At 48.8% G+C, this 11,710-nt stretch overlaps 1 protein-coding gene across 1 annotated transcript; it reads right to left on the minus strand.

Annotated features, from left to right (window-relative positions):
* Nucleotides 1–5,030: 5,030 nt before the first annotated feature.
* On the minus strand, nucleotides 5,031–7,601 carry LOC124693294 (subtilisin-like protease SBT1.4). Its single transcript, XM_047226771.1, has one exon. The coding sequence runs from the start codon at nucleotides 7,487–7,489 to the stop codon at nucleotides 5,129–5,131; it is 2,361 nt and encodes a 786-aa protein (XP_047082727.1). The 5' UTR covers nucleotides 7,490–7,601; the 3' UTR covers nucleotides 5,031–5,128.
* Nucleotides 7,602–11,710: the final 4,109 nt, after the last annotated feature.

An 11,710-nucleotide genomic window follows, 5' to 3' on the forward strand; every position in this document is an offset into this window, starting at 1 on the left:
AATTGTACTTAGATTACTTGGATCATCGCATTATCACGCAATTGGATGACATGGGGCTCAACCTCATGATATCTCTTGTATCATTATCAAGTTTTTGTTCAAAATGGCAACCAAAAAATCCAGTTAGTTATATAAAGCCCACCACAATTCAATAAGGTTGATTCTTTTTTTTGTTCCTCAAGAAAAGGAGCCTTCGATTGTCAAAGTGGACATAATATGTTGTGAGAAAACATATCTTATCTACCACATAGCCATACCAAAATAATGAAGACTATGCTATGAAAAAACTTTAGTATGTCTTCTACTCTTTCTCAATGGAAGTGCACACGACATGAAACTTTTTAATTATTCAAAAATCTACCTAGGCCGGGGCCAAGCTCCCCAATTCAATTTTTTCATAAGTCTATATAAAAAATCAACAGCAACAATCAGAAATGAGGCAGAGAGGTTATGCGACCTGAAAATTGATCAGTCTGGCAATCAGATCCCATCACAATGCTCTGCAGCCAAAGTTCGCGCTGAGATGCGCACACAACCTCAACTTCTGCTTCTTCAGCCCGTTACAACACTATGGAGGACTTTCAGAAATGAAGGAAGTATTGGTGTTAAGTGTTAACGTTTATAAAACCTTCAGGAGATGGCTTCCTTGCTAGGACATTTGAGTTTTCTAATGTGTCCACATAAATTGCAGATTCCAGTGAGCATCTATAGTGATTCCAGCTAGGAGAGCAACAACTGAAAGCTAATATGTTGCTTGGAGATTCTAGTTAACATCTCATTGAGTAACTGCAGTTGTCCTTCAGAAGATAATTAGTTCCAACTTGCATTCCAAGTGCAAGCATGTCTATAATAAGCTGATATGGTCCAATTGAAACTTACATCAACAATGGTAGGTGTTAAAACAATTTATTGTAATGACTCAAATCTGTTGAACTATTCAGGAAACCTTGAGCAATGAATAGCCATTTTTTCAAAGATAACTTGTATCTCAGTTCTAGTTTAAATCAACTCAATACAGATCGCATGATAGGAGAATCTGCAAATTAAAATGGATTACGTAAGAAAAATTCAATCTCCAAGAGACAATATATACTCCGTATTATAATCCAAGTAGATATCGTTACTCATGGAAACAACCGAAATATCAGATGTAATGGCATGAAACCCAACATCATTCTACGACGAAAGAAGCAGAATATCCTAGATAATGCTGTTATTTTCGTTTCTTCTCTCTCATGCAAGAAACCGGTATTTTTTGAAAGGCCATACACTGCAAAGTATATGATAGTACGCGACCCCTTGTAAAAAAATAAGCTACTGCACTACTAAAAGATAAGTTTATTTTATATGTCTGCTATTGTATGAACCAGTTTGAAATTCTCTCTTCTGAATTTCAAAAGTAAATGTGATGCATCAGAAAACAAAGCAAAAAGCTGAACGTATATAGACCATCACCTATTATTAGCTGAAGTGGGATTAGGGGCAACAGAAAGACAAGTAAGATGAGGTAGTCTTTAGTACATCGGTCACAGATCATACATACAACAAAAGATATAGAAAAGGAATTACTTATTGTACTATGACATAGAACCAATTAGTGTGAACTGGAGCATTTCGTAAAGGTAGATAATTTTCGCCCCTGGAGCGGTTAACACCAGACCGCGTCATCCTCATTGTGGAGAAGAAGACCATCTCGTTGTCTTTGGAGGGGGGGGGCAAGATACAGAGGGGCTACATCCGCTGTAGCTGAAGGTCCAGCCTCATCCACGTTGAGGAAGTGGGCATCATCGAGACGAATGACCTGCTTGATCTGCATTTCTTCTTCTTCTTTGTGTTTTTGGTCAGCAATCCTCCAGTTCACAGCCTACCACGCTTTGGCTTTTGGTTCTTCGCATTAAATTCAGGAGAGGAGACTATCCGCCTAGGGCTTACGCGTGGGTGACATCGGTACCTTCCATATGGGACCATCGCACATACCACCAGGTAGGCCCAGATCAACCAGGAATGAAGCAACCACCAACTACCAAATCCACCGGCAGCTAAGCGCTAAATCACTTGCAGGTACGGCCAACAATAGCGACACCTCGATCAGACAGAAGCCCTCAATGCCAGAGAGCTTAGAGCTTTTCCAAGATTAGAACACTTCAACATTATAAAAAATAGTTTATTTCAAGATCAATAATTAGAGGGTTGGAGCTCTTCTATGACTCGGTCAAATCATAATGGTGCAGCATATCTAGTAAAACCGCTGCTTTGAACCACAATAGCGATGATAGTTCAACATTGAACAATTTGAAATCTCAGCCATGAAATGGTTGATGAGAAGGAAGTCATAAAACAAATCATCATATGCTAATACTTCTCACTGGTTCATGTTGGAAAGATCCGATATAAGATATCGTAATTAAGAGGAAAATAATAGGATACCACCAGAAGAAGCAGCATTGCTAATATGCAAAGGAATAAATCATCTCTACATATAGTCCACTAACTGATGGAGTAATTAGAAGTATGGATATTATCTTTCCTTATTGGTTTGTGCAAGCTTGAAACATCATGCATGCACCTACGGTCAAGACATGGTATGGTATCCAGTAATATTTGAATATCACAATATCAGTAAGGATTAAGTTTGCTTTGCACGGAATCAGCGTACCATAATACAATTTGCATGCACGCAAACTAAGGTAAACTAATACAAAAACATGCCTGGGGATGATGCAAGGCTGAGTCGACATACCTGGTGAAAGAATGAAGGCCATTATTGTGCGCCAAATTGTGTGACATCACTTGGTTAGGCATTTCATGGAAGTGGTCGAAGGCCAATTGTAGTATTATAGCTCCATCGGTAGTTTGTACCACTTGCACAGTAATATTCAGAGAAGTGCTTCGTTAGAACATAGTCTAGCCATGGCCAAACTTTAACAGTGCAACAGAGGAAGATGCAATGATTTTTAGTATTGACATTTGGAATACACATTTTTATCTTATGTTTCTGCTTGTCTTATAAACTGGAAAAAATAACAATCCAAGCTTTTCTAACATTCGTCTCAATTGCATCGAGGAAAGCATGCTGATAATCTTTAAGCAAAGAGTTCCATACCATAACTGTGCACGTCATCTATGGATAATATAAAGATAAGAGAGAGGATTCAGTACCCACATATATAACAATTAGTATACAAATGTGGCAGGAATGAACCATCAGTTTTATCTTGTGATTATGCATCACGCATTCATTTGTTGGGATCACATTGACGATACTCATTTGGTGGGTAGGTACCAACAACACCAAGCATAAATAGCATCAAAGCCTGAGAACTCTTTTGTCATCAAAGCGGCAGGCATTACTCGCACTGCATCCATGACTATCAGTACTCATCTAGGAAGAATTCCTTTGAGGTTTCTGCACGAACAACCAACTGGATATCACATATTATTTACAAACTATAACATAGGCACATCTTAGTTTACAAAGTATGGTGTGAAACTGTTAATTCATGTTTGTATGAGGAGGGGATAAAACGGAATCATGACACTGTTAAAATCAGGGAAACATGTGTACAGATCACCACACATTAGAAGCATAGAAGCTGAAACTAAACGACACATAGTTGTGGTTTTCAGAAAAAGAATACAACCTTCAATACCTCTTATTGGCCTACACTCGGATCATTATATTCAGGAAACGGAACTGCGATAGCAAATTCTCATTTACCTTGTCTAGAGAGTACACAGAATCCCATGAAGTGGTATAATATATCTTCCGGTATAGGTAGCAGAAAGACAGATGAGCAAGCAGCTAGCTTTCATCCGCACAAGAGAGAGCAACTCGCGACCCCCGTGAGAAACCAAGAGCAGTAAGCATCGCTGCACATTACTCGATCGTATCGAGGTGACATACAAATAAAGATCAGCAGCCACAAGGGCGTCGTGGCTTGGAAACACACGACACCGTGGCCAGAAATACAAGGAGGTGGTGGACGGCAAAATGGGAAGGAACGGCCGCGTAGGCGACGAACCGTCCACGGCAAAGGAAGTCAGACCGGTGGTGGTAGAAGACTCACCTTGAGCACCAGCCGAGCCGGCTTCTCCCATGGCCGCGCCGCTCTAGAGGGAGAGGAGCGTTGACATCCTCCGCCCCGTGAACCGCCCCGGGAGGGGAAGAGCCGAAGAGGGCACCCAAATCATCCTCCTCGCGGTGATCCTCCTTGGGGGAGCCCGGGAAGAGGAAGAGGGTCCGATTGTTGGCTCGGTAGACGCGCACGACGGCCGGAGAGCGAGGAGGACGCGTGGCCTCCGGGAGGGGAAGATGTACCCGGCGGATTCGACGAGCCGGCCTAGCGCCGCTCTCCCCGAGACGCGCCTCCTCGTGCTCGCCGGAGGCGTCCTAGCGAGCCTCCCGCGATGGTCCTCGCCCCTCGTCGTCGGCAGCCTTGCGGATCCTCCCGCGATGCTACGCGCCTCCTCGCGCTTGTCGGACACATCCTGGCGGAGACTCCCGCGACGCGCTCGTCGGCGGTGGCATGACGAAGCAACACGCAATGCGTCTCCTCCCATCGCTCTTCCATGTCCCGTACAATTTAGGGAGAGGAAAAGAGACAAGGAGAATAGGCTTAGCAGCTGAGCGGTGGGAGGAATTACCGAGGACACAGACGAAATTGCTACACACACCCAGTTTGAAAGGAGAGTCAGAACAACACACCAGTAGTCACTTACACCTAATTTCTATACACACCCAAAAGGGCACACAAGAGTAAAACAGGAGAAATCAACCACACAATGCAACACGTGTCACCCAGCCATGACCCCTTGAAATGGTCCCAAAATTCTTACAAAAAAGATGTTTGTTCCCAAATAATATAGTAGTTATGCTACTTTACTGTATTATGATAAATAAAGAGAATGCAAGGTCCATGCCGATTGCTTCATGTGCATTATCTCGCAGAGGACCGAGAGTGCAATAAACCACGGTGGGTGGCACTGCCGTGGCAGTGACAGCCGAACCAATATGGAGGACGAAATACTCGTATATATCAAAGATAATTTATTCCAGAGTAAAATGGAGTAAAATTCACAGGCGCGTGCAGAGTAAAACGAGAGCAATCGCGTGATAGTGTACATCTCTTTACATGGACGACGCTCCGCCGCTCGGCCACGTGACGGCGATGGCGCTCCTCACCTCGTGCGCGCCGTCGCTCCACGTCAGGGACCCGAACGAGTACTTGGCGTCGACGATCACCGGGTTGCCGGCCACGGCCAGCGTGATCTCGTACGCCAGGCTCCCGTGCTCCTCGTCGAACACCAGCTTGCTCGGCGTCACCGAGACGTCCACGCCGGCGGGGCTCTCGATCTTGGCCTCGTACACCGCGCTGGCGTTGCTGCCGACGTTGCGCACCACCCGGTGGTAGGTGACGGACTCCTTGTAGGAGGAGAAAACGGTCGCGAAGTTCGGGTAGTTGAGGTCGCCGGAGCGGGCGGGCTTCGCCGAGCAGTCGGCGTCGGAGCCGTCCCTGGTGAACACGGCGATGAGGGAAGGCGAGTAGCCGAGCGCGCAGAGGAAGCCGATGTAGTCCGCGGTGTCCGCGTCGTACACGAGGCCTGGGTTCAGCGCGCGGTTGGGGTCGACGTGGCCGGCGCCGCGGACGAACGGCGTGGACGCGGCGCCCGTGGCCAGGTCCTTGATGGTCTCGCCGGAGTTGTCCTCGTTGTACGCCGTGGTCATGAGCGCCGACTTGACCGCCGCGGGGCTCCAGTCCGGGTGCGCCTGCCGGAGCAGCGCGGCGAGGCCGCTCACGTGCGGGCACGACATGGACGTCCCGGAGATGATGTTGAACTCCACCCGCCGCGGGTCGATGTCGATGTCGGTGGGGGAGGCCTCGCCGGTCCAGGCCGCGAGGATGTTCACGCCGGGCGCGGTGACGTCGGGCTTGAGGATCTCCGGCGCGCGGTAGTTGGGCCCTCGGCTCGAGAACGACGCGATCTGCGGCGCCGACGGCGTCTTCCCGATGACCGTGCCGCGGAACACGATGGTGGCCGTCGGGGACGGGTCGGTCTTGACGTAGTGCGTGATCTTCTCGCCGTAGGTCTGCCCCACCATTGTCGCCGGGACGAGGTGGGAGTCGGCGAGCAGCTCCTCGCCGCTCTCCTCCGTGTTGGCGAGGATCATGCCGGCGCCGCCGGCCTGCTTCACCGCCGCGCCCTTCTCCACGCGGGCGTTGCCTCCACGCTCGCAAAGCACGATCTTTCCGGCCACCTTCTCCTTGTCAAGCGCGTCCAGGTAGCAGAGCCGGGATCCGCAGTCCGCGGCGTACACGACCGGCAGCTGCGTCGACCCCAGGGGCTCCCCGGAGTAGAGCGACACGCCGCCGTACACGCTACCGTCGCCGAGCACCACGTCGGCGGGGAACTCCCGGTCAACGGTGGACGCGCCGACGGTGAGTATCCACGGGGCGATGTTGGTCGCGGTGTACTCCCCGGGGCCGGAGTTCCCCGCGGAGGCGGAAACGACGATGCCCTTCTTGACCGCCCCGAAGGCGCCGATGGCGATGGAGTCGCGGAAGAAGCTGGGGGCCAAGCCGCTGGAGCCGACGGAGAGGGAGATGACGTTGACGCCGTCGGCGACGGCCTCGTCGAAAGCCGCGAGGATGTCAGAGTCGTAGCAGCCGGAGCTCCAGCAGATCTTGTAGGCCGCGATGCGCGCGCCGGGGGCCATGCCCACCGCCTGGCCGCGCGCGTAGTCGAATAGCCCGGCGTTGGGCACCGCCGAGCCCGCGGCGGTGGAGGCGGTGTGGGTGCCGTGGCCCTCGGTGTCGAGCGGCGACTTGGACTCCTTGGTCTCGTCGATGGGGTGGCCGAGGCCCGCCTCGTACCCCTTGTAGAAGAACTTGGCGCCGACGAGCTTGGTGTTGCAGTAGGCCGACGCGTTGAAGGCGCCCGCGGAGACGCAGCCGCCGGAGAAGGTGGATGGGGTCGGGCCGAGCGCGATGGCCGGCGCGAAGGAGCTGCGGCCGATGGGGTAGATCCCGGTGTCGAGCACGCCGACGACGACGTCCGACGCGGTGCCGGACGCGCCGGCCGCGGCGGGGAGGAGCCCGGCCGCCTGGCTCAGGCTGAGGAACGTCGAGGTGTGGGTCGTGTGGAGCTGGCGCGCCTCGTCGGGGTGGACGGAGAGCACGCCCGGCTGGGTAGCGACGTGCGCCGCCTGCGCCGCGGTTAGCCGCGCCGCGATGCCGGTGGCGGCGTGCGCGTACGAGTATATCAGCCGAGGGCGCGGTGCCTGCAGGTGGCGTGGGAGCTGGAGGACGCGGCCGAGCAGCGCGCCGTGGCTGCCGCTGCGCGCGGCGGATAGGGCCAGGGCCGGGTGGTCAGGAGCGAGGTGCACGATGTACGTGGACTGCGCGCCGTTGGCTTCTTCCGCTGCCGCCCTGGCCGCGACGACGAGCACGATGAGGACGGCGGCGAGTAGCGGCCCGATGGACATCGCCATGGCGGGGAGCTCAGTAGAAGCAGATTGGTCAATGCCTCTGCAGCAGATGATAGAGAAGGTTGGTGTAAAAGAAACCAATCGGGAAGCGATTTAAAAGGAGTCGGGCCCGCGCGTGAAGATGAATGGTGGGTGGGGTGCGCGGTCGTGTGGATCTTGGATTCGCTTCTTCGGATGGGATTGGACACGGCGATGGAATCTGGAGGAGTTCATCTAGTGGGATCTTGCCAACGTGGGCTCATCGCTGCTCGCTCGTGCTCCATCCAGTCTCCCGGCCGATACGCAACCTTTTTTTTATAGGAAATGTATAAACTGTATATTATGTGGTATTTTAGTTCTTGTCAGATGAATAAACCCTACCCGGGTGTTATTAATCCCTTGATCTCCGAGGCTTTGGCGCTCAGGAATGGGGTGATCTTCGCAGAACTTTGAGGTTTTACGCGAGTGTTGATGTAGATGGACTACAAGGAGGTCATCGACCTCTACCTATTGCGTACGGGTTCTCACGCTGTCATAGCGCCTATCATATAAGATATTGAAGGGCTAGATTTCTTCTCTTTTATCTTTTCATACTATTCATGTAATGAGGTTAGCTAACACTCGAGCCCACCTTTGTGCTAAGCATGCTTGCACCCCGGAGGTTATGAGCTGCTGGATGAACTCTCTGCCTAGCTTCGTGGTTACCCGTATCCAGGCTGATTGCGCTGGTACTGTTTGAATAAAGCCATTAATTTCCCGGCAAAAAAATGAGGGAGGAAATTGCACATTCCACCAGGTTCAGCTCCGTTCGTTGCGCAAACCACCACATGGACAGAAATTTTGCAGTCTCCACCATGTCTACAACTAATCCATTGCAACCCAATCTAAATCTCAATTGACTAACACTGATAGACAATCTGACTACCAGGTCCCACATGGATAAAGCTAGAACGTGTTATTTCTAACCAATTCACCAAGTCTGGCCGTCATCTCCTACTCTCTCCTAATCTCTCATATGCGACCCCTTTTCTCCCGTGAAGCCCAGCGATGGCGGCCGGTGGCCGGCGAACTCGTCGCCGACGATGCAGCCGGGCCCAGGCCCATGGTTCTCCACCCACTTGGATCCTCCTCCTCCCCTGGACCAAACCGAAAAAAGGACAGAGGAGGGTGACCGGCGCCAAGTAGAGGATGTGGTGGCGGCGGGTCAATCAGCGGCAGGCTTCTCGCCGGTGATGAACATCCAAGGATGCTCCTCCGCCTGGTAAGTCCGAACCCCTTCCATTCCCTTCCTCCTTCCCCTACCTTGGGCATGATTGATTAGGGTTAGGCCACCATACAGACGATGAAACCTAGGTTTGTTGCGCCTAATTTTTGCCACAGATTGACGTGTAATTGGTTAGGAACCTTAAATTTCGGGCATTAGTATTCATATTTTTCTCATTCTACGTTTGATTTTGGAATGTGCTTAACACCTGGTCCCATGTGTTGGTTGCAATTTCGATTCAGGGAATACATATTTTTGGGGTGCTAATAAGACCAAAAACTATATTTGATTTGGGCAGGAAGGAGAGCAACATCAGTACACAATTGAGCACAGAGTGGCCATCAGATTGGTTTGTTGAAGCACCAAGAGCAATTCATCAGGATTGGCACATTGATGTTGGAGAAGACATTGTCCATGAGTCTTATTGTAGTGATGAATCAGGGTCTGAGTTTGAGGAGGAAATCGATTGGCAGCAAGAAGAGGATACATGTGTACAAGAATTGTTCCCTGTACCGGATGATGAGGACATGGATGAGGCGCATTTAGACGACAAGGCAGGTATGGTGAGGGCAAAAAGAAGCAAACTTGCGAAGGAAAATGCAATTAAAGCGCGGGAGCTGAAGTTGAGGGCAGCTGAAGGCACAATTGAGGATGCATTTGTGCTTAGTGATTGTTGTAGTGATGATAATAAAGAACTCATTGATTCAAGTGATGATGATGGGGCTATGTCGGAGTCAGAGATAGCCTCGAAGAAGCAAAAGTGCAAAGCAAAGCCACTAAAGAAAAGAGTGTACTATGATGAGATGAAGCACAAGGCACATGAGCAATTTCAGTTGGATTTGTGCTTTCATAGTGTCACACAATTAAGGAAGGCTTTGGAGAATTATCACATAGCATACATCAGAAACTTCAAATATTTGAAAAACAACCAGGAAAGGGTGATTGTTGGTTGTGCCTCAAAAGGCAAGTGTTCTTTCATGATTTACTCATCTCAAATCCAAGGGGAAAACACACATTGCATTAGGCAGATCAAGTTACCTCACACTTGTGGCACTACAACGGATACCTCAAGGATCAATAGCACTTGGATTGCAAAAAGATATGAAGATTTAGTTAGGAGTGATCCAGCCATAAATATAACTGCTCTAATTGATGCCGTGATGAAAGGACATGGAATTGAAATTTCCAAGCACACGGCATATAGGGCGAAGAATAAAGCTCTTCAAGCTATAGAAGGACATGCTGATAGACAATACGAATCAAGGATTACTTGCAGACTGTAATGGACAAGAATAATGGGTCTCGATGCCATTTAGCAACAATACATCCTTTGCAGAAGGTAAACGAACCTGCAAGGAATCCAAGGTTTCATGGACTTTTCTTTGCTTTACATGCGCAAATTGAAGGGTTTAAGAATGGTTGCAGACCATTCATTGGTAAGAATCTAACCTTTGTACTGTAATGTGCACTCTTTATTCTTTTTCACTTGAATTTCCCGTGTGATATTCCAATGCTTTTATACTTTCAGGAGTTGATGGATGTTTCTTGAAGTTGGGTAATGGAGCCCAAGTTCTTGCCGCGACAGCTCGAGATGGCAATAATAACTTGTTCCCGCTAGCATTTGGGGTTGTTGGCACAGAAGACAAGGCATCATGGTCATGGTTTCTCAATCAGCTAAAGTATGCATTGGGTGGTACTGCAGGTCAGTTTGGCAACTACACCATCATGTCAGATAGGCAGAAGGGTCTTTTAGCTGCAGTTCATTTGGTATTTCCTAATTCTAGCCATAGGTACTGCCTTAGGCACATACTTTCAAATTTCAAGAGTGCTGGACATAAGGCAGGGGACCTAAAAAAAACTAGTAGGCAGGGGACATAAGGCAGGGGACCTAAAAAAAACTAGTAGGCAGGGGACCTAAAAAAAACTAGGCACATACTAGCATATGCTTTTGATAAACATGACTTTGATATAGCCATGGAAGAAATGGAAAAAGGAAGATAAAGAAGCATGGGAATGGATGTGTAAAATACCTCCTAAACATTGGGCACGACATGCACTTGACACACAATGCAAGACCGATTTAATTGTCAATAACCTTAGTGAGGTGTTTAACAGCTACATACTCAAAGTTAGGGATAAGCCCATAGTAACCATGATAGATTTAATTAGGAGCAAACTAATGGCTAGATTTGCAGCAAAAAGGGAAGGGGTAGAACATGTTCAATGGGAGATTACTCCAACATTTGTAGAAAGATTAGAGTGGGAGAAAAGAAATGCAAGATGGTGTACAAATATTGTATGTTCCAAGAAAAATCTATGGCAAGTTACACATATTGAAAGGACTTATGAGGTCAACCTAGCTGAAAGAACATGTGGTTGCTTCAAATGGGACTTGACTGGCATACCTTGCAAACATGCTGTAAGTGCCATCTACAAAGCCAAAGGTTTTCCAGAAGATTATGTTAGTGACTTCTTTAAGAAGCCCATGTACAAAGAGGCATATAAGAACATGATCTATCCAGTACCGGGACAACATGGATGGACTAAAACTGATTCGCCTGACATAGATCCACCTGAGTATGAAACCAAACGTGGCAGAAAACAAAAGAAAAGGCGCAGAGGGCAGCATGAATCATCCAAGTCAACCGTTCAAAACAGAATGACAACTATACAGTGCTCAAATTGTAAGCTCCATGGCCATAGGTACACAAACTGTGTCCAGCCCCTGAAACCCCACTTGGCGATAAGAAAGGCACAACACAAGGTACTTCTTCTACAACGTTTACTTATGGTTCTAAAATGTTTGCATTTTTTACAATTCTGAAATGTTTGCTAAATTTGACATGCTTTGTAGACTGTGAGAAGGCTACCAGAAGATGGTGCACCACCTCCAGCCCCTCGCCAAAATACTGGTTCAGCTCCAGCACATTTTGTGCCACACCCACCTCCTCATGAGTCCACTGTCACTGGAAGAGCTGGAA

The sequence above is a fragment of the Lolium rigidum genome, chromosome 2, assembly GCF_022539505.1.
Source record: "Lolium rigidum isolate FL_2022 chromosome 2, APGP_CSIRO_Lrig_0.1, whole genome shotgun sequence".
Taxonomy (NCBI): Eukaryota; Viridiplantae; Streptophyta; class Magnoliopsida; order Poales; family Poaceae; genus Lolium; species Lolium rigidum.